The sequence below is a fragment of the Lepisma saccharinum genome, chromosome 15, assembly GCF_977018435.1.
Source record: "Lepisma saccharinum chromosome 15, izLepSacc3.1, whole genome shotgun sequence".
NCBI lineage: Eukaryota > Metazoa > Arthropoda > Insecta > Zygentoma > Lepismatidae > Lepisma > Lepisma saccharinum.
Window position 1 is genome coordinate 44,333,490 of NC_139243.1, and position 24,812 is coordinate 44,358,301.

At 38.5% G+C, this 24,812-nt stretch overlaps 1 protein-coding gene across 6 annotated transcripts in view; it reads left to right on the top strand.

Annotated features, from left to right (window-relative positions):
• nAChRalpha4 (nicotinic acetylcholine receptor alpha4) overlaps positions 1–24,812 on the top strand; it is a 747,771-nt gene that overhangs the window by 701,683 nt on the left and 21,276 nt on the right. For 3 of the 6 annotated variants that reach the window (XM_083136915.1, XM_083136920.1, XM_083136919.1), the window contains 2 exons: positions 2,575–2,721; positions 13,049–13,258. In XM_083136915.1, the coding sequence (XP_082993041.1) occupies positions 2,575–2,721; positions 13,049–13,258 (357 nt within the window). The remainder of the gene's footprint in view (positions 1–2,574; positions 2,722–13,048; positions 13,259–24,812) is intronic. The other 3 variants (XM_083136916.1, XM_083136917.1, XM_083136918.1) reach the window with 2 other exon arrangements.

The window sequence follows — 24,812 nt, forward strand, 5'->3', positions numbered from 1 at the left end:
AAAAATAGTTTGTGTGCTTGTTTTCCATTATTAATGTCAAATTGAACGTATTGAAAAAATAATTCAAATCTTTTGTTCGAACACAAATATTAAGCACCAACTTCTACCCCCTTTTTGCATAATTTACAAGGGTAATAACATCTTTGATACTACCACTAGCACTACTAATACTGCTATTACTACTACTACTACTACTAATAATAATAATAATAATAATAATAATAATGTTGGTCCCGGGTTCGAATCTCGGCTTGGACATGTTATAATAATATTATTATTATTAACATTATTATTAATATTAATATTATTGGTACGTTTATTCTGCTTCTTGCTCCCCCCCCCCAGACAAAAAATCGTGGTTGCGCCTCTGGTCTTATCTGGATAATTGCCAGGCGATTTGCAACGTGGTGTCAAAGTTTACTTCTAGTATGATTCTCTTCAAGGACGTATTTAGGGGGGGTCCAGGGAACCGGACCCCCCGAAAGATTTACCAAGTACAAAAATTAGATAATGAAAATATGCGTTGCTTAACATTTGTACATTTGTTGTATAATCGAGGGTAATTTGTTTCAATTTATTTGAAGGCAGTAAATATTTAGTTTTTATAATTGCTTTATTTAACATTAATTTGATATGTGTGTGTGTGTGTGTGTGTCTAAGCAAAAGCTAACGTAGTACAATGACTGCGTAACAACAACATAATTATTTTATTGGGAGACGCTTGACACTAAACTATCCTACCGCACTGTCAAGGATACATTTAGGGCCGAAACCAAAGGTTCCGGAGCCCCCCCCCCCCGAAAGAATTACCAAGTAATAACATTAAACAATGAAAATATGCTTGTTTAGCATTTGCTGTATACGAGTGTTATATATTTCCGCCAAACTTTGAAGTACAGTACCAAAGATATTAATCTGAAACTTTAATTTTCGTCAACCGGATCTAACATTACTTGCTTAATAAATATTCAATTCCTTATCTATTCGGCACTGATTTACTTGCCATCTTAACTACACGCTAGATAATGCTACATGCTTTTATACGGTACCGCTATTCTTACACAGTTTTTACGTATTAGTGTAATAATAGCAATACAATATTAATTTAATATTGATTATTATTATTATCATAATTTAATATAATTATTTTAAATTAAAGTTTATATGATTATTTATTATTATTATTTCTGAGACACTTGATTCGCACCCCCCCCCCCCGAAATAAATTTCTAAATGCTTGCCTGCTCCTCTGGTATTGGTAGAGGTGGAAAGGAGCTTTTCAACGTTAAAGTCTTTGTTAAGAGACAGTCGTCAGTCGCTATGCTTTGGCAACCTACGTATGGTATTAGTACTATCGTAGTGTACCTTACATTCCTGAGCTACCCTGGCCTTCGTAGAAGGCAGGATATACAAAGAATGTGTTTACGACCGCAGAATACATTTCCAGCATCATGAGTTGTAAAAAGAAAGTAGGGGAGAGAGCGAAGGAAGAAGATGGTAAGCGAGTAGCTATATGTTACGCCACCCAGATGCGATCCCAGCACCGTTAAGGTGGTGTTATACGGTACGGAAAACGAAGTTTGAAATAAGGTGTGCTTTATACAGCGTATATTGATTGATACACTTGTAGGTTTAATTGTATCATCTGCAAATATGGTGTATAAAGAAAGAAACTGCGTGAGTACTAAGTGAGGTGAGTGTTCATTGCAATGTAGGACTGGTGAAAGGAACGCATAAGTTTGTTGTAAAAGAGCATTTCGAAATTTTAAACAGCATCTCTTATGACTAGAGAGCGGAAGTTGATGAAATGTCATCTTTTTTCTGACATCTCGGACACAATGCATTAAATATACACAATATTACACTTCGTCTAGAACCCAAAGAAGGTAATTTTAAAGTGCATTCTTATGCATTTTTTTGCAAATTTTCAGGTTTTAGGTCATTTTCCCAAATTTTCGGCATTTTCCTGTCATTTTTCGCAATATTCGGTGTATTGTTTCGTCATATTTTGTCACTTCTTTCATTTTGGTAATATTCTTGAGTCTTTTCACCAAGGTGAACATAGGCCTACATAGATCTCGCAGAATTTATTTTTCTTTACAGTGCCACAGAAACACACCACACTACATCACCAGGCAAAGATGCTGGAAATTAATACACTTTACACCAATTCATTCAGTGTATACAACTTTTTAATAAAATTATTTTAAAATTGTTCGGTTGTTTCCATTGGAAATCCTCGTTGCATATTTTAATTGAATGTGGAAGTGGTATTATTTTGTGCCTTTTTTATGCAAGATTGAATTTTCTTTAATTTCCTTTTCATTTCAATTTTTAACCTGAAACTAACAAATTTAATGGTTATTTTTTTGCATTTTTTACGTCATTTTTTTCCATTTTTTAGGACATTCTATAGGTCATATACCTATATTTTTTAGGTCATCAACTTCCGCTCCCTACTTATGACATTGGTATGTTATTGTGCATTAAAATTTTAGCTCAAGTAATAAGGAGTTGTTCTAGTTTCATTACTTTGAACACAACATTAACGTCCTATTCTCTGTCTCCTTGCAGTATATGCGTGACGGTGGTAGTTCTAAATGTTCATTTCCGATCGCCGCAAACTCACAAAATGGCGCCTTGGGTTAAACGGGTGTTCATCCACATTTTGCCTCGTCTGCTGGTGATGCGGCGGCCACAGTACCAATTCGAGACCAACACGTAAGTACTCATTCTTGCCGATAGGTTTAGCATGTAAGTGCAATCAATAGAGTTTATTCTGTTTTCCACGCTGGAAAGTCGGTTGCTTCCTCTGACCGGGTAGCAATTAATATAGACGAACACCAGTATGATGTTTCAGTGTGTTTTTAAGTTTCTAAATCCATTCTATGTACAAAACAGTGACTGGGCATACAGTTTATAGTGGGATTCAAACCATTCGGGTACCGAATCCGGAACCCCTTGGTTACAAATCGACGACATTTGCACTAAGCCATTGTGGAGGCCCTTAACACCTCCGTGACGCCCACAGACCTAGAGTTGCTTTGCGAATTTCTGAATATAGTTTTTACGAGAAGATTTACGACTGGTTTATTTTCATTTTTCTGACTCAAATCTTCACGAATTAAGAAACAGCTAATTATATTTTAACCGTGAATTCTCTGTTTTCTTGCTGTCTTCAGGACAATCTAAACAATTTAAAGCACACCATTTGGGAACAACCTGTACATTTTATCGAAGAAAGATATGTAAACTTATTTCTTTGTTTCTCTAACAATTGCACAAAACACCGTATTCATTCTAAACTACATATTTAAGGCACCTCGATTGGGAACAGCCTGTATATTATGTTGAAGAATTATAAGTAAACGTTTCTCTACGTTTCCCTAACAATTTCACAAAAAGACCATATTCATTCTAAACTATTTAAGGCACGTCATTTGGAAACAGCCTGTATATTATGTTGAAGAAGAATAAGTAAACGTTTCTCGACGTTTCCTTAACAATTTCACAAAAGACCATATTCATTCTAAACTATATAAGGCACACCATTTCGGAACAGCCTGTATATTATGTTGAAGAAGAATACGTAAACGTTTCTCGACGTTTCCTTAACAATATCAAAAATACCATATTCATTCTAAATTATTTAAGGCACGCCATTTTGGAACAGCCTGTATATTATGTTGAAGAAGAATATATATAAACGTTTCTCGATGTTTCCCAAACAATTTCACAAAATACCGTATTCATTCTAAACTATTTAAGGCACCCCATTTGGGAACAGCCTGTATATTATGTTGAAGAAAATTAAGCAAACTTTTCTCAACGTTTCTCTGCACAAAAGACCGTTTTCACCCTCAAATCAGCGGCTTCTGTTTTCAAATCCAGGTCTTTTCATAGCACCTGACCCATTATCTCCCGGGAAATCGTCTCCGAGGCCTTGGATAAACGAAAACGAATCAAGTGCTGTATTGACACAGCACAGGATCGAAAAGGATGGCACTGGTTTAATAACAGCAGAGCAAACAACCACCGATCTTTGCTGACGTCGAGAGGCCACAGCGATTTGTTCTTTTGTGTTAAATAAACAGAGCGGTAATGTGGGATCGGAGGGATAATGCAATAAGTTAGAAAGGCTACCGAAGCATCTCTGACGCAGTAACCTTTGTTTTGCTTGTATTTGTACGTAAATTAACTTTTAATTGGAATGTGTCTCTGCAAGGGTTGTTCCAAAAGTAAGGAGGCATTTGCAAGAATTCACTTGAGTGTCCTCTAAAAATTTTGGTGTCCACAACACTACAATATAGTGCATACGAGGGTTGTTCAGAAAGAAATGCCCCACAATCATTATTATTATTTTTATCGGAAACTATCTATTGAAAATCTATGAAAATCATTCACAGTATAACTGAATGTTCCCTTTACAAATGTTATTTTTTCTTCATAATCGCCATCAACGTCTACGGCCTTACGCCAGCGCGAAATAAGGGAACGAATTCCTTCCCTACACCAGCTCACTTTCTGTTCACGTAGCCATGTTCTCACTGCACGAATCACGCTCGCGTCATGTTCAACCCTTGTCCCACGCGGAGCATCCATCAGTGGAGCAAACAGAAGGAAATCTGACGGCGGCAGATTGGAGGCTTGTGCTTGGTTGTGAGACTTCGAGGAACCCATCTTGCGCATACCTTCGAATACCACAAAGTATCAATAATTGCCATTGCACTAGCATTACTGATGGAAAGCTGTACGGCCAATTACCGACATTTGATGCGCGAATAATGTCATCGGTGCGCTGCAACATGTCTGGGCTTGTAACTGTGGCAGAACGGTCAGAACGGGGACGATCATGCAGCTCCATTTCTCCACTTCCTGACGCCTTAACTCTCTGCACCCAGCGTCCAACTGAGCTCCTATCGATCACAGAACTTCCATACACAGCACACAACCGTTTGTGTATGTTTCCTAGCCACTTTCTTTCTCCGCCACTAAGAACTCAATCACAGCTCGTTGTTTGTAACGTATGCCACTCACAGACGCCATTTTCTACCTCGGCGCTATCTGTCCAACGATCATGTAGTTATACACTTGTGGGCATTAAACTTCAATGTTGCTTCCATTTGCACACTGCTCTCTTCGTTCTCGAATGAGAAACAAATATGGGGCATTACTTTCTGAGCAACCCTCGTGTTTACTAAGAGTGATCCGATGAATCGGAAAGTATCGGTGCCGATACCGGCCGATACTTTTTCGGAGATTTGATCGTTCGCGAGGTCCGTAAAAACGCCACGCGACACTTTCTATCCTGGAAGTCATGCAAAGTTCCAAATTTACATTGATTTTGTACCAACATCATGTGAAAAGACGATATTTTGTGATTACAAAATATATATTTTTAGAGCTGAGCCGATACCACTTTAAACCGATACCGATACCAATACTCTTACCGTTTCCGATATTTAAAAATTGAAATAATTAAAATTTGTTCAAAATATTGATCAATATTGGTGTGTAAATATTCCTCTCCAATTATATGCATCAATATACCAAGAAATTTGCTTTAGAATGATCAAGAATTACATCAGAATATTAAAATAGATATTATGTTACCACAAAATCTAGTTTTTCATGTAAAATTGGTGAAGAATTAAAAGAAACGTTTGTGTCGCGCCCAATTTTTGCGGACCCCTTGAAAGAAAAGTATCGGCTGGTATCGGTAGATGAATTCCAACCGATTCTTTCCGATACCGATACCACAGGTATCGGCCGATCAACCCAAATGTTTATAATTTGAGTGTAATACTCACCGCTAATATTAATCAATATTTTGTACAATTGTTATTTGTTACAATTTTCAATCATCGTTATCGTCATAGGTAAAAGAATCGGTACCAGTATGGGTATTGGTTCAAAGTGGTATCGTCTCAGCCCTAATATTTACCATAATTTATTAACTTTAAAATTGCTATTTTGTAAAAAAAAAAAAAAAAAAAAATGCACAAATAACTTCAATGCAATCATGAACTTGGGAGACTTACGTAGTTGTACCACACACATACACACAAAAAAAAAAGAAATGAAAAATAAAAAATTACGAATTCACTCTTTTAAGTAAATTCGTAAATACAGCATTGCAACCCAAGCCCCAGATATTTGTTTGTTGGTTCGACTAAACAAACATAGACCCGCATTGATCCAAATTGGACGAAACGATATCCTTTAACATTTTTGTTAGCATAAATTCTATGTAAATGCTTCCAAAAATCTTATAGCAGATAGTATTTTACACGCAATCATTTCGTGTAACTTTTCGGCTGGCTTTTGCGATTACAATATGCAGCATGAAAGGCACTTTGAGTTACACCATCTATACTGAGTGCACGGTGTTTACATTTGAAACAACTAAAATATTCTTCCATACGTGTACAGTAAACGTTGTAAAGTATGTATTTAAGCAGCGCCATTGCTTTGTACCTAATAACGTTTTATACGAAACGTTATTTCTCTCGGTTGAATAGTTATCGGCTTTCAAAAATGTGAAGTGATACATTGTTTACATCTCACAGGCCGCCATTACACCTACACTCGTGACCTAGAGGTCACTTCTGATTGGTTATGCTACGATAAATGCTACGGAAATAGGACGGGTTTTATCCTTGATAAATGCCATGAAATATGACATGGCATCTGAAATGCCATAACATTTCTCACTTTACACAATACCATTTTGGTCATGGCACAAATGTTAAGAAAAATGCAAAGGAAAATGATTTCGTTTAAAGCGGGTCTAAGGCTCGCATAGGAGTTAATGTTTAATTAAGTAAAGGAATTTTGTGTCGCTTACTTAATGCATTATGCAGAGCATTCAATGGGTATTTTACCGATTCCGTGAGCACGAACACGTGCTCTTAGCGAACATCGGAAGGAAAGGATTTGCAGGTGCGTGCTGTTAGCGAACGCACAAACTTGCCTTGTCTTGTTTGTCCTTGCAATTGGTCAACATGCAAGTGTTGCCAGTAATACCTTATAATCATTTTGTGTTTGAAATTAGCTAAATGAAGGATTCTCATCAATTTAGGGTAACTACATGAAAGTTTTTGTTAACTATATATTTTTAATTCTTTTCACTGATCTTGCTGGTTTCACAGTCGATTGAAGAAGAGTCTCACTTATAGCACAACACTTGAGCAACCTTGTGTTTTGACGTCACGGGAAAAAGCTTTTTAATTTTAGGCTAAATGCCTACGTTGTTAGGTTAGGCTATGTTTAGTTCTCTTAGCCTAAATAATAATTTTTCATTGTATTTATGCTAATGGAACCTAACCTAACAGGCCTAACCTAACCTTGTAGGCATTCCTCGTCCGACGTCAGAACACAAGGTAGCAAAATTGTTGTGCGACAAGGAAGACCCGATTGAAGAATGATCAGGGGTTAGTCAGGTCAAGAGGCAAGAGCCACTGAGGTGTTTCTCCACGCAAGTTGGCTTATCACTGGCAACATTTGCATGGTGACCAGATTCAAGGAGAAATAACACAGGACAAGTTTCCGTGTTCGCTAACAGCACGCACCTGCAAATCCTTCCGTAACTGCGTTCGCTAAGAGCACGTGTTCGATACGAGCACGTTCGCTAACAGCACGGCACCATTTCACCATTCGATGAAGCACCTAAGGCAACTTTCAGACAGACGTGACAAGTGACACGCGACACAGGCCCCTTCTGTCCGCAAGGCCCGCTGTAGACGAAAGCATTTTCCTTAGCATTTTTTCCTTAACATTTATGCCATGACCAAAAAGCTACCGTGTAAAGTGAGAAATCTTGTGGCATTTCAGATGCCATGAAATATTTCTCAAGGATAGAACCGGCTCTATTTCCGTTGGATTTTTCGTATGATAACCAATCAGAAGCAACCTCATGGTCACGAATGCAAATGTAATGGCGGTCGCGCGAGATGTAAATAATGTATCACTTCACATTTTTAACAGTTTATAGCTATTCAACCGAGAGAAATAACGTTTCCTGTAGAAAGGTGTTGGGTAAAAATCAATGGCTCTGTTTAAATAAATACTTCATAGCGTATACAGTACACGTATGGAAGGATAAATTAGTTATTTCAATCGTAAACACTGGTCACTGGCTCATCTCGTATGCTTCCGTGCTGTATATATTATCTAACATTCTGTGCACACGTCGCATCGCAATGAAATGCTAACCGGAATGTTACAAGAAATGCTTCCGTGTGTAAAGTATTGTCTGCTATAAAAAATGCTATACCATTTTTGGAAGTATTTATGGTAGCAAAATGCTAAGGGAAATGCTTCCGTCTAAAGTGGGCCTTAGTGTAATTCAACGTGTGGCCATTTACATCCCTATAGACATCAAATGGATACTCCACTTCAGTCCACACTCGAGTGAACATATCTGTAGGAATTCCATACATAGTTATCGTTTTTCTTTGAGTAGATGGTAAAGTGACTGTATTTTTTATACACAGTATATTTTAGTTAGTCCAAAAAGAAAATAATTTATTGACGTTAAATCGCCACATCGCGATAGCCAAGGAATTATACCTGTTTTGCCTATCAATGTTCCTTGGAATCGATTGGACGGCTTCTATTGACAGCTTAGCCTGTACAGCTATATGACGTTGCTGCTATCTGGTTACCAGTGGCGTAGCAAGGGGTGGGCGAAGTGGGTGACCGTACGGGGCCTTGCGTCCCATGGGGTTGATGCGAAAAAAATGTAATAATTCGAAGTGAGAAAGAAATATGAAAATAACTAATCTTTATGGAGAATAAAATTAAAACATTCTGTTTTTTTCTGGTTTTAAATTTTAGTTTAACGTTATAATTTGAATGAATTACGTCAAATCAGAGGGCGTAACATACAGGGGATGGGCCCTAAGCGTGAGGGGGCCCAGTAAAAATTATTGTCGTATTTCTCATGTGAAACATTTACGCAAAAATTGACGCTAACTTGCTTGGATTTTTTATGCATTTATTCCTTTCTTTAATAAAAAGCACGTTGTCTTGTCTTTTCTTCTTTCTCTTGACCTTGCACTCACGATTTTAATATGTTAACAATAAAGCACCTCGAACTGCCGCGGAGCAAGGTGTGCACTATTTTAATGCTTGCGGTTGTTTTCAACTCAAGGAGGGCAGGGGACGGGATAAGTAAGCATTTTGAATACATAAAGTCAAAGAAAGATAAGTTGTCATATATGAAAATTCACAGGGAGAGGTTAAATTTGTATAATTATTAATGTATGTGTAGCCCAAGCAGCTATTGAAAGCAATTACTTAAATATCTTGGAAGAATGTGACTGTACTAGGGGGCCCAAATTTGTTTCTTGCGGGCGCGTACCTGACGATTTTGTTACGGCACTGCGTCAAATATTTTATACTCCAAGAACATTTCGGGCGTATACAACAAAATGAGATTTACAATTATCATGTATGTCCTGAAATTCAAATTTAACTTGTACAATTAATATGCAACAAAGTGAAAATGGCTATATTAAGAAAAAAATCAAATTATCGGCACCAGTTGACTACGGAAGATTCCACACGCATGGAGCCATTGATTATCGTTTTAAGATTTGTTGATATTGAAACCGATTGTGTTGAAGAGCCAGCCTTGTAGCTAGATATTTTGTCGCCCGAGGCAGGATTGTGGTTTAGTTGCCCCTTTGCTCTACCAAACATCGACAATTCATGTGAGTCTTTCGATATTTTCATCATACGCCATGGTTTGTGATTTAACATCCTTCAAATTTGGAAATGAGAAGACAAAGAAAAACTCATTAGAAATACTATAGGTTATATTTAAATATTCGAAGTTTGCATTTCTCTTTTTTTTTTTAAAAAAAAGTTTAGGATGTCTAAGAATATTTTAGTTATGTCTAAGTGCCTGATGAACATCTTTAGAAACGTACTATTGCTACTACTTTGGTTGAAGAAAATTCCAGCAGTGTGTTAGAAGAATATACCTCTGCCAAGTGTAAATTTCTCCGTCGCATATTATTAAATATCATTTATGTCAGTAATTTATTATTATTGTTTAAATATGATAATTTGCTGACGTATCCCTGAAGACTTTGTATCGATTCACATTGAGATTTGAAATTTAGAGGACGGATGGGTGCCTCGCATCTAAACTCGTCCAGGGCCTCGCGATATGTTGCTAGGCCACTGCTGGTGACGAATGTTTGAAGTAAACCTTGCTTGTTGTCGCTTCACGACAACTCTCCAAACACTATTGTATGTTGCAACGAAAGTTTGAAACCCCGGAGTTTTTTGTTTTTTTCGGACATGCTGTATAAACTCCTTGAAGCAACAACCCATTGAGGGCCAAGGTCTGCCAAGCGGCCTTTCATTGGTGACGCATGATCAGCACATTGAGTCCCATCGCCGCTCTTTCCTGGCTTTCGAGAAGAACTCCGCTACTGTTGCTTCCAATTGTCTTCACGATGCTCTGTCAACACCGACGTTGTCGAGCTCCTACCGTGATCGAACTCAGGATAGGTCGCACCAAAGTGGAGAGCGTTAACCATTTGGCCACACGGGGCTTCGACATTATACAAATATAGAATTTTCTATGCATGACGTGTTGTACTTGCATGCCGAATGTCCCCCTTTTTTTTTCGTCAGGAAATCCAATATAGGGGCATTCCAGCGTTACGTGTGTGACATTCACACATAAAATGTTAAGGTTCTAGACATGCGATTAGATTAAAATATTCGTAACGAACTGATTTGATACAATTATGAAGTACTTTGTGGTATCTGCTAACAAATGAATACATGACATAGTCTGAATACATGAAAAGCATTAACGAAAATGTGTTAAGTGTGTGATGCTTTAAAAATGTAGCAAATTTGACTTAATTTGTCTGTGAAGCATATAGGCTACAGATAATAATTTTAGTTGATGAAATATGCAAATTGTATGCATTCACAAACATTTAAACCTTAATGCAATTAAAAACACTAATAATTTCCAGATTGATTCATTTAGTTAATTACATGGTGTAGGACCAGAAGTGCCAACTTAAGATAAATGGGGGGGCAAGATTGGCATATGCACATGAATGTGTCCTTCTACGTGAATTTGGGGAGACAGAAAGTGCCTTGCCCCCCCCCCCCCAAAGTAGGACCACTTTTCGTGGAATGCTCCAATATACCGTGTGGCCAGAATTAAAGTTACCCAACTAAGAGCCCTCTATAGCATGTTTGAGGCATCGTAGGACTCTGAAATTTGGTGAATCCACTATGGGGACCATGGGGAAGATGGTGGCGATAAAAAATAGTTCAATTTTCCGCCACCAGGTTGAAATGTGGCGCTGTATTTCCATGTTGGGTTGTAAATCACGTTAAGTGAGGCTGGAAGTTGCGAGAAAATAATCTCTCGTTTATTGTAAGATTGCAAGGTAAAGGCAAATCCATAACCAATTGTAGCAGTTTACATCATTATTACAACCCATCATGGAAGTACAGCGCCACATTTCAACCTGGTGGCGGAAAATTGATTTTTTTTATCGCCATCCTCTTCCCCATGGTCTGCATAGTGGATTCACCAAATTTCAGAGTTCTACGATGCCTCAAACAGGCTACAGAGGGCTCTGAGTTGGGTAACTTTAATTCTGGCCACACGGTAGTTGTCCCCTTGTAATCAAGGAATACTTGAACTGTGAGCAGCCTTTCTGTGCATAAAGTGGACTTGAAAACAAAATAAGAAACTCAAAAACTTTATATCGTTGTCACATGATATCTAAACCGTTCCGGGGTATAAAGGGTGACCTTTTGAGAAGCCACCCAAATGTCAACCTCACTTATACGTAGTACACTCCTCTAACTGCGATGTTGTAGCTTAACGAGGCTCTGACGTCTGGCCCTACGCCCAGCATAATCATCTGTAGGGCTGTGTGTGCCGTTCTGTGTTTGATCTTATGTGTGCTGAGTGCCCCTTTGCAGCCTCAGTTTTTAATTAGATAAGGCAGTGGCGTATGCTGAGTCTAAGACCTGGGCTATATCACTATCACACTTGGTCCTAGGCTATGGAGGAAGGGAGAAGACTAGACTCATTCTTGACGTCTTCAAGGAAGCCACGTTGCCATCCCAACGGTAGTCAGGTTTCAAACTTATAAAATTTCAGGTTGCCAACTTATAAAAATTCAGGTTGCCAACTTATAAAAATTTAGGTTGCCAACTTATAATAATTCAGGTTGCCAACTCCTAAGAATTCAGGTTGCTAACTCCTAAGAATTCAGGTTGCAAACTTCTAAGAAATCGGTTTGCCAACTCCTAAGAATTAAGCTTGCCAACTCCTAAGAATTCAGGTTGCCAACTCTTAAGAATTCAGGTTGCCAACTCCTAAGAATTCATGTTGCCAACTCCTAAGAATTCAGGTTGCCAACTCCTAAGAATTCAGGTTGCCACCTTCAGAATCGCAATTATCTTCTTTTTCAAATCAGCTTAATTCACACAGTTTCTCAGAGATTTCTCTTCAGTATTTTACTTTCTAGGCTTCAGGCTTCGGAGATAACCTAGCTCAGCTACCCTGGAATATACGCTCCTGAGATAAGGACTTTTTTTCCTCAGAAGATACAGATATTGATTTTATTTACGATAATGGGCTGGGCCCAATATAATGCGAGGGGTGCAAAGTAGTCTATGCTCTGTTCCGGCTATCTATGGAGCAAGCGAACGAAAACAAGTCTCTGCGCAAGTAGTGACCCGAGACTGCTCCGCCAATGAACACGTGACAGGGAACGGGATTGCGTGGAGGGGCGAGGAACTGCGGTTACCAGCTTTCGTAGAAGCGTGTACTGCATCGCTCTCCACACTCGACTTCCCCTCCCCCCGCCTCCTCTGCCGCTATGCGCGGCCTTGCTCCAGAGATATCCTGGACAGAGTATAAGTGATGACGCACCCACAATTTTAATTTCAATCAATCTTAGTACCATTTGAGCCTAGAATTTTACGTCATCTACTATGCGTTTTGCCTGAATCCTTTATATTATCATAAATGCAATATTTTTACCTGCAGCTTCAACGAAAGAATAATGGCGAGGACAATGAAGGGGTTGGAGATGAGACCCTACTACTACCCCTACCAGCCGACGTCGAGGTCAGATGACTCCAACGACGAGTCCCTGCCAAAGGCGCCCCCGGCGGCCGAGTGGAAGAGGGCCCTGTGCGACATTGGCACCAACACGGAATCCCGGCAAAGGTCTCCCAAGGAAGACCTCTCACCCACGTAAGTACACCCGCCTCCACAATGCACTACATTAGTGGTGACGTCACACGCAGACGACGAGCTGGAACTGAGTCTGCGCAACGAGAAAACGTGTTTTCTTCCTATTCAAATCAAAGTTATTTTCCTTCGGAAGGGGTTGCTTTAATTATTGCAACAGCAGTTATGAAACAAAATTATGATGCGCATCGTACATCAGTGTAAAGATGAGATTTCGGAGAATACGACGATATATCACACATACCTTACAGAGAATAACGTAAAGAATAACCGGAGTAAGAAAATCATGCATTTTCATAATTCTAGTTCCGAGCACAGCCGAAGCCGACCCGAACTCATCCGATCTCAAGTCGGCCACGCTGCCGCTATGGATGATGGGAAACCAGCAGCCTCATGAGATTGAACCGGCGGCGCACATTGGCTGAGGTTTCTTTTGGAGCATTCACTTTACTCGATTTCCTACTCCATTTATTCTTTACATTCTCATCTGTAAGGTATATGTTATATATAGACGTATTCTCTGAAATCTCATTGATGTACGATGCACATCACAATTTTGTTTCTTAACTGCTGTCACAATAATTAAAGCTACCCCTTCCGAAGGAAAATAGCATTGAATTGGATAGGAAGAAAAGCACGTGTTTATTTGTTTAAACTCAGTCCTAGCGCGTCGTCTGCGATAACGTCACACTATTGGACTCCATTCACCCCTGCTCACTTTTGCTTTCTCCTCACACCACACCCAAAATAACGCCGTGCTGCTACTTCTCCCTGTCAACGCTAAACAGCTCACTATTTCCTTATTTCTTACTTATTACTTTCAAAAATGCCTGTAATGCATGGGCGTAACTTGGGACCTAACTTTGGAGACGGAAAGGAGGGGGGGGGGGGGGCAGAATAGAGCTTGGGTCTTAACTTTGATTGATTGTTAATTAGCACCGATTTTCTGCCACTTTTGGCTAATCGCGGCTAAAAGTATGAGTGATGATGAAATTGATGAAGGGACACACAAAGAACACCCTATAACGCAGGCCGCGATTCGAATCCTAGACCCTTGGCGTCGTATTTATTTATTTATTATTTATTTATACATACTCCCCATAACAGAGCTATTGCTCCACTTACAACGGGGGCTTACAAGTAAATAAACTATGGTACATAATATCCATATACATAAACATATATTAACATATACATAAACATAAATATTAACATATACAAACACATAAACCAATTGCATATACACAAATAATTAAATGATATTAATGCCTATTTTCAGTTTGTGTTATATTACATTGTATTATAAAATTATATTTAGCATTGATAAAATAACTTGAGATATAGAATTACAATTTTTTAAACAAAATACTAATTAAGAATAAAATTGTTTAATGACAGATAAATATTTCTTGTAGGACATAGCAAAATCAATATTAACATTATTTTGTATTAGTACATTATGAGCTTTACATATTTGAACCATTACTGAATTCTGATGTACAGTATTTTTAGAATTAACGAAAGAAAATGGCAAATAAGAACGAAGCGTTCTAGGTTTAATTGTGAATCCTATCAACTGAAGACAATCTTGAGCATCAATTAAGTTATTTATAAATTTATAAAGTAAAATATGTTTGGCTAGTTCTCTTCTTGATTGTAATGAAGAGAACCCAAATTCAGATAAAATAGTATTATAGGATATTCTTTCTAAATATGAAGATCTTTTAAATTTTTTGTAATATAAATATCTTACGAACTTATTCTGAACATTTTCAATTAAATCACGGTAGCATTGAAAATAAGGATCCCAGATGACACTAACATACTCTAACTTACTTCTTAATATCGAATTGTATATTGAAGCAATAGCTTGAATATTATTAATTTCTCTGGTAGTTCTAAAAATAAAGCCTAAAATTCTAAATGCATCCGATACTAATGTTTGTACGTGCTCTCTGTAAGTAAGCCTTGAGTCGAGTAAAAGTCCCAAATCCTTTATAAGTTTAACTCTATTTAAAACTATTCCATTCATAGTATAGTTATGAGTATAAGATAAGTTATGTCTGCTAAACGTAATAGTTCTGCATTTACTTATATTAAAATCTAACTTATTGGTGACACTCCACTGAAAGCAGTTGTTTATATCTTTCTGTAATTGCGCTAAATTGTATTGCACTGAATTAACCACTGAGTCGGCTGAGTGGGGACAGAATCAATACATTTTCTATCCAATAACGTCCAAGACTATTTTGCTAAATATCTATTACATTTTCGAAATCATAAAAAAATACTCCTTACATTGCTCTTCACATCCCAAAAGTGTAATTAACTTGTAAACCTGAAAATTTGGGGAGGGAAACTGCCCCCTTGGCACCGCCAAGTTGCGCCTATTCTGTAATGATTACCACCTACTCAGAGCTTTCTGAAGCAACGGATTGCGGTAAAATTTATTATATAGGCTATGGAGATCATCTGTTGGGTATTCGAACTCTGAAATATGGCTTCCTAAATATACTAATTCTGCTATCTGTTCAATTACTTTATCGTTTATTCCTATTTTCACAGTAGGACTGTGATTTATCCTCTGAAATTTTAATGTTATAATTTTTTAGACTTTATTAAAGTTTTAAAACAGACCTTTGTAGATCAGCTTCACTTCCTGCCATCAACACCTGGTCATTTATTTCTAGCAATATATTTCCGTCAATATTCCTGAGGTCTTTAACGATTTCCACTCCTGAATTATTTTATGAAGGTACAGAATAAATAATAATGTAGAAAGACCACATCCTTGTCTTAGTCCTGTGATTTATTTCAAAGGCTCCCGTTGTTCTTCTATGATCTATTTTGATTTTCACTAATGTAGCTTCATAAAGGCGCTTTGTTACATTTAGTAAATTTTTTGGGACTTGATAAATGTTCTAAAACTTCCCATAATGTATGTCTTTTTACTTGGTCATATGTCTTTTCAAAATCCAAAAATAAAGTGGACAATTAAATTCCCTTTCTTTATTAATTGTTTCTGTACAAAAAAATCGTCTACCTAGGTATACACGAGCGACCTTTCCGAAAATCACATTGATATTATCCAATTTTCTCCTCTGTTATTTTCTTTAATTTTTGTTTTTAAATTGCTGTCTTTTGTATGCTGCGACTGTACGTGAGAGCCCCCTATAATTTGAGCATTTATTTTTTCTTCCTTTTTGTAGATAGGTATTAGTAATGATGTATTCCAATCATTAGGTATTATCCAATGTGCCCACATATAATTAAACAATTGAACCTGTCTATCATAGGCGCCGACTCCATGGGGCTTAGGGGGGCTCGAGCCCCCCCAATGTTAATGATGTGGGGGCAGAGCCCCCCAAATAATTTTGCTTAAGAGGATCTAATGTATTATTTTTCTTCTTTTGTAAAGTTCTCTGAATTGTGTCACATGAACTTAACTTTAAATACACATTTGAAATGTTCTAGACCATCAACTTTGGGGGGGGGGAGACGGCTAAATCATCAACTTCGGGGTGCTATGATCGGAGACAGCAAAACACATGACTTATTACTATATACTAAGTATATAATTATTATTTACTATTATACATATATTAATCAATGACATAATGAATTTAGCCAACGACTTGTTAAAGACTGTTTGGGAATCCCCTAAAAGAATGCAAATATTTAATGGTATTATTGATGTGAATGAGAAGGCTGGCCATACTGGACTGCGACCACTTTGCCCTCGTCGGTGGACGTTGAGAGCCTCCAGTGTGCAACAGATCTTAAGGAACTATGAAAACCTTCTCAATTTTCTTGAGAAATTTTCTGAAGAAGATTCTACTGACGCATCATCAAAATGTGCTTCACTTCAAGACATTTTTCTTTCTCTCCCTCTACTGCCATGTAATGGGTCCAATAGAAGAGGTAAACTGTAAGATTCAGTCTCCACGCATTGGTGCTACAGAAGTGGAATCAAAACTAAAATACTTGACTGACATCTTTCAAGAAAGGCGAATGTGTTTTGAGCAGTTCTGACTCAAATGCACAGAGGGCAAACCGAGCCTAGTTGATGAGCCAGAATTGCCCCGGCAACTTCACGTCCCTAAGAGACTTGAAAATCCTGATGCTGCCAAACATCACAAATTCTACACTTCAAAATAGTATTATAAATCAATATACACTGACATGTGCGACACAGCAAAATCATGTGTTAAACAAGGACATGAATCTACAGGACCACAAAAAATAACAGCCGTAGAGAAAGAATGCATCTCAACTGTGAACAGTTGCACAACAAACTTTCAGCAAACGCGAGAATTCTTTCGCCAAGATTTGGATGCCGATAGGCTCTCCTTATAGCAAACGCGTATACACATGTCCATGCTTGGTGATATCGCCAAACAGAAGAAAGTGGTTCTAACTACCATGCGTGACATAAGGAAGTTTCTTTTGGAAGACAGCACCCTCCAGGAGCTTCTGCCTGAAGTTGCCAAATTCATGATGGCCCTCCGCGCTGTGCCACTGACGACAACCACAGCCGAAAGGTCATTCAGTGCTATTCGCCGACTAAAAACATATTTGAGATCTACAATGAGGCAGAAGAGACTAAGCAGCTCAGCGGTACTCCACATACATCAAACTGGGCTTGATAATTTGGACCCGAGGCCGCTCGTTAATGAGTTCATAAAAAAATAACCCACTGCGTAGAGCAACTTTTGCTTTATTTTTAAATCATGTTCATATGTTTTTGTTGCGTATGTCACTTTATATCTTAGTGTACATCCTATTTTTTTATTGCAAAATTATATTTAAAAAGTTAAATATTGTAGCAAGAACAAAAAAGTAAACTATTTTCCTGTGATTTGTGTTAGCATTTATGTAAATAATTAAATAAAACTGTTAAATATTGTAAATATTCGTTATTTTTATGGGTACGTCAACACTAAGGTTATTTGTAACCCATCACATGTCTGTTGCGGACATTGAAACACACCCATGCCCTCGCCGGGACTCGAACCCGAGACCTCTGGATCAAAGCGAGTTGAGATGACCACCCAACACGCTCGGCTACAGAGGCCGGCATAAAACTGTTAGGTTGGCCTCTTAATGTAAATACATACTTTTCAATAAAAATGTTAATTGTTATCTAAGAAACAAATGAACAGACAGAAAAGACAAAGAGACTTTGAAACATTTTCTAAACGTTTTTCATATTACATTTGATTTGCATGAGGAATATAATAGCTGCTTAAAAACTGCCATACGAAGACGTAATTTTTATTTTTAAAAAAGGGAGGGAGGGAACCATTCATTCATTTATTTCAGTGATCAGAGCTCCCCCAATAATTTTGACAAGTCGGCGCCCCTGCTGTCTATTATGATTTTTTATCCACTGAATTTCCATTTGCGATACCATCTGTTACAATAGCTTTTCAATTTTCCATTTTTTTTATTAATTTTTCTTGTATTTATCACTTCATTTCTAGAAATTGCATTATATATATTCTTCTGTTACAAAAGTGGAAGTGTTTTCGTTTCCTTATGCAGGGTGTCCGAAAGTCACCACCCAGTAGGGTGACCATAATATTTTGACCCAAAAACGAGATATCTTAGGGAAGTCAGTTTCTACCCTCTCCTGAAAAACCGGTTAGGTCTGATTATAAAATTATTGTTATTATTAACGTATTTTAATTATTATTAATTTTTATGAGTCACATAAATTATACATCATAAACAATAAATGAAATATGATCTCCCGTTGTCAAAACGTAGTATTAATTATTATGATTTCGGTATGGCTTACATAGTGTTTCATCTCGTCCCTTCTGACCAACCTTTGATGTTGGTCCCACAATGAAGTTGAGGAGTCACAGAAGTATTTATCAGAAGAACTATACCCTGTACCAGCTAGCTGTAGACCAGGCGAACGAGAACAAGTTTCTGCGCAAGTAGTGACGCGAGACGGCTCCACCAATGAACAGTGAGAGAAACGGGATTGCGTAATGGGCGATCGGAGTTACCCGCTTTCCCTGCTTCTTTGTCAGCGTTGCAAACCTTTGAAAAGGATAATACCGAACGCACTTGGCAAACGGGCCGTATTTTTGTCTCCAGGTCCGTACGCTTGGTTTAAGAATTTCTTAGGGAAATATTAGGGATAAAACTGCAAGAGCAAATTTTGACAAGCCGTGCATTTAGCGTACGCACTAAGGTCTGGACCGTACGTCCGTACATGCCTTGAAATTTCCGTACATGTACGGTCAGGACCGTACGGTTGGCAACGCTGCGCTTTCACTACTCTGCTCTAAAGGTAGCTGGAACAGGGTATAATCTTCTTGACAACAACTTTATTCTTCACCAACCGTTCATAAAAATTCCCACACATCTGACACACAAAACGAGATTTGACTTTTAAGTGTGTGTTAAGGGCATGAGAGACATTCTCCGGCTGGCTTTTCCCTCCGAGTCAGTGTTGCCAACTTAGCTCTCTTGGATCAGATGTGGCTCTTTCGTGCACTCGTTTGCCTGTGGACTGGGGCGCCCGCCCCCGGGCCTCACTATGATACCATCACTGGTTCCGGCCCACATAGACCAACTTTTGCCATGATAATACATTTTGCACGTGACGTGATATTGTTATAGTATTAGCTGTGTCGCTCCATCCCGCCTTATATCCCCAGTTACTTTTTTTTAGCACCGTGTTCCATTGGCATAATATTGTTATTATGGGTGATGTCGCCGGATCTAGATCGTGAAAACTAAGAATAAATTGTCATCGATTTAGAGTTAACGGTAATAGCAGCGCCCCAACCCTTTGACAACTAACATTACTCTAGGAAGCACTTCGTAAATCTAGCTTCTTGAAAGTCAATTTTAACTCCATTTAAGGTGAAATTTAGCTCTTTTATGTGCACCAGGTTTGGCAACACTGCCAGGAGGCAAGGAGAAATGCTTCGGGCATATGGGAGTATTTTTTGATTTGTTATCTCGGGAATATCAAACTTCTGATGCAATAGAAAATGATATCAACGGGAAGAGGGCAGTTTGAAGAAGTGATTGCCCAGCCGAGAAGTCGAAACTCCCATTTGATTAGCCGTAACTTGATGTTGAAGTTGATTCGCCATAAGGAATACATGGTATTCCAAAAATTCTTATTCGTCATATTTTTTACAGGTTGTACGAGGATCACTATTTATATTTTGAGCCTAACAATGAAAATATAGGAATTTGTCATTGAAAACTGCTTTATTGTTTTTCGAAGTATTCTCCTTTATGGTCAATACACTTTTGAATTCGTTCGAACCATTTGTCAAAGCAGTTTTTCCAATCCTCCATAATATGGTTTTTGAACGCATCAACGGCGTCTTCCGCCGACGAAAATCGTTGTCCACGCAATTTATTCTTGACATTCGGGAACAAGAAGAAGTCATTGGGTGCCAAATCAGGACTGTACGGCGGATGACCCATCAATTCGATTTTTTAACTGTTCATAAAGTCGGTTGTTAGACGAGATGTGTGACATTGGCATTGTCTTGATGAAGAATGATCCGACGGCGTTTGTTTGTTTTCCGTATTTGACCGAAGACCTCTGGCAAACAAATTGTTGTGTACCATTCAGAGTTGACCGTTCTACGTTCCTCTAAAAGCACAGTTGCCACATGACCAGTTTTCCCGAAAAAACAGGCGACCATTCGTTTCGATGTGCTTCGAGCGCGAACAACTTTTGTTGGATTGGGTTCATCTTGAAACACCCATACAGTCGACTGCTGTTTACGTTCCAGCTCATATGCATATATCCATGATTCGTCATCTGTTACAATCTTATATACGTCTTTTGAAGCACCACGATTGTATTTATTGAGCATTTGTTTGCACCAATTGACGCGAGCGTCTTTTTGAGTTTTTGTCAAATTGTGTGGGATCCAAAGAGAACATACCTTTCTCACAGCTAAATGATCATGTAATATGCTGGTGGAACTAATGCCTATGGTTGCCTCAATCTCACAGTATGTCACATGACGATCTTGCAGTATTAGGTTTTGCACAGCATCAATGTTTTCTTGAACAACAACTGATTTTGGACGACCTTCGCGAATCTCGTCGGTGAGCGAATGGCGGCCACGATTAAATTCGTTATACCAGCGTTTCACAGTGGCAAAGGATGGGGCTTCATCGCCAAATGTGGAAGTAAGTTGATCGATGCACTCTTGTCTTGATAATCCACGTCGAAAATCGTAAAAATTCATCGCACGAAAATGTTCACGATTTAATTCCATTTTATTGTTGTCGCGCAATCTCCAAGGCAACATAAACAACACAAATCAAGCTATTGACAAAACATTTGAAATACGTTATGGTCAATAATGCCAGACGATTCCGTGCAAACGTCAAATCGCGCCTAACTTCAATCAGTGTTGCCAAGGCTCAAAATATAAACAGTGGCCCTCGTATCTAGCTTAATAATCAACTTTGAAAAACGCTTCGACCTGCCACATGTGGAGAAATTCATACTCTTTTGTACCTCCACGTTTTTCTTCAGTAGCATTGCCCATTCCGACGATATTCAAATAAATGCACACATGGTGTGTAACTGTATCTCCTCGCCTTAAGATGTAGGAATATAATTCTAGTGCAGGTCCGGGTACTAAAACTACAAATATGGGAAAACAATGTAGTACAACTCGAGACGTGAACTAACGTATACAGTAAGATATACAGTAGCTGCCTGCTCGAAACTTCTCGACGACAATGGAACATTTTGATTGTAATGAAGTGCTTGAAACTCAGTGCAGCTGTTTTGCCACGGCGTTAGTTTAAAAATTCCACCAACATTTTTCTTAGCATCAAATGTCTCTCAAATTTAAATTTGTTTTTCAAGCTAACTCTTATAAAACGGGACAAATAGTGTGTTTTTAAAAATTTCAACGAGACGACCAGGACACGCCTATGGAACGGGACGTAAGGTCACCCTAGAGACATGAAACTAACGCTTGTATTAACTTTATCTATGTGGATACTTTTGAAACATTAAATAGGAAAATCAAGTTCTACATGAACGTTCACTATGCAGAAATAGTTACTAAGGTGTAAAAAACAAAACTTGGATAAAATGTAACTGTGGAGTCGCTTGCAAAAATTTTAGATGTGTATCCATGCTCTGTATGTATCGAATTGATAAAAGAACGACAACCTGTGATAACCACTCCGCTACGAAGACCGGCTACACTGAATATTGTGCGAATTTACCATACTGGCATTTATTGATTTTTAGTGTCAAAGTCATTGTTTCCAACTCATCTTTCTAAACTCTAGTTAGTCGTTTCTGCAATTATAATTTTCTAGTACAAACAGACCATCAGCAAATACTATACGGCGTACGCTTTTAGAAGGAACATGAGTTCAGCCAATACCCAGCCAGTGCTGTCGCGCTGCTGCCAAACCAACTGCTAGCGGAAAGTAAAAGCAGAGATTTCGCCGTGTCCAATATTCAGCTTTTTATATATAATGCATGCACGTGATATTTGAGTACAATGAAATATATAGTAAAGAATTCTACAGGATTATATCATATCACTGTAGCATTAAAGAGAAACTCGTACCTGAAAGAAGTTTGAAGGTATTTATTATAGAGGAACTGCAAGATTATCATCATCACTCTCGTTTCTGTTTTCTGGCATGCTTCCCAGAAGATTTGGATAGGGGTTCACCGATTTCTGTGGTAGATACGTTATCCTGTTTTATACTAAGCAACACAGTATGCACACAGGCACCACACGCTTTAGCCGTAAGTTCTCGACTCGGAGAAAACACTGTTTCAGCACACACGTCTTGCGAACGCCAATTCCTTCAAGCAAGAATACACTAGATTTCTGTCTTGTGAACGTAATATTTTACCCTTGGTGCCTGTACTACTTGTAATAGGTTTCGAGAGCGACATTATTAATTTGATTTGATTTACTTTATTTTATTTAACTTTTCTGTCACTTTTGGCTAATTGCGAAGATGGGAATGAGTGATGATATGATGAAATTGATGGATGGACATTCACAAAATCCATGTCCAGGCCGGGATTTGAACCCGGGATCCCTGGCGTCGTAGCGCGATATGCTAACCACTCCAACATGGGAGCCGGCGCGAAATTATTAAGTAACACTCGCGGAACACACACTATTGCATAACTATCGAACATAAGGGCTGGACTTCACAGCGCGCTACGACGGCAGGGGTCCCGGGTTCGAATCCCGGACCGAGCATAGGTGTTTGTAAGTGTCCCTTCATCAATTTCATCATATCATCATCCATCCTCATCTTTGCGAGTATCAAAAGTAGCAGAAAATCGAAGTAAAATAAACCAACATTTAATCAATCAATAAGGGCCATATTGAATCGTCTCACAACTGTTCTTCGTGGCGTACGAGTACAATTATCTTACACCGCCCTTGTTACGAAAACGCTGAACTGAAAGTGACTCAGACTCGCAATGTTCGTAAAAGCTCAGGACAATGAAGGGCCATTGTTCATATTCAGCCGAATTTGACACCCATAGCTTTACCAAGACCAAACTCAGCGGCGTTCAAAACAAGTTGGCAAATAAAAAAAACAGACGGAACACTGAAGGAAAACGAAGGGTCATTGTGTGTGTGTAGAGATGCGATGTTTCCCTTGTTTCTTCGAGAAACGATATCTCCGGCTGTAGGCGACGGAAATGCATGGGACTTGGACAGTCAGGTTCATAATGTCGTGTCCCATGCAATGATGAACCTAAAAGTGGTGAGTTTTATAAAGTACTTCTTGGGGGGGGGGGGGGGATTACAGAATACGGCGCTTAACTTGCACGCCGCAGTTTCCTAACTGTACAACGTTGCACTCCTGCTATTGGCTGGTCGCCAAGGACACGCTCTCCGTAACTCCGCCCGATATCGCTTCTAAAACCGTGCGTCGTATAATTTGTTAGATTTTTTTAAAAAAAATAGTCATGCAAATCATTAATAAGTAAAACACTTTGAAATTCCCAGACATTTGCATGTAAAAGAAAGCAACCCATTAATTACAATTTTTCTGTAGTATATTGTACTGCATGCATTACATTTTATGGGGTTATTTTCTTGGCATATTCGTATGTTGTTTCTTTTCGAAATTACGAGGTTCACTAGCAACATTTGTCGTGTCAGAGGGTAGTATCAGGTGTTGATTGATTGATTGATTTGCTTTATTTTACTTCGCTTTTTGTGCAACTTTGAATAATTTGCGATGATGGGATTTGGTGATGATATGATGAAATTGAAGAATGGACACTCACAAACATCCATACCCAAGCCGGGATTCGAACCCGGAACCCCTGGCGTCGTAGCGCGTGTGCAAACCACTCTGCCACGGGGACCGGCACAGTATCAGTCGTGTCCGGCATCTGGCTGTTATTCAGTCAATTCCCGATGAAATAAAAGATTTTAAATTTATTGAAATTTATCGTACAGAAACCTAACCTAACCTACCTAACCTACCCGTGCATCTGTGAAAATATTGTTTCCAGTTATGGCTAGCGTGTCTGAACAATCTTCATTTA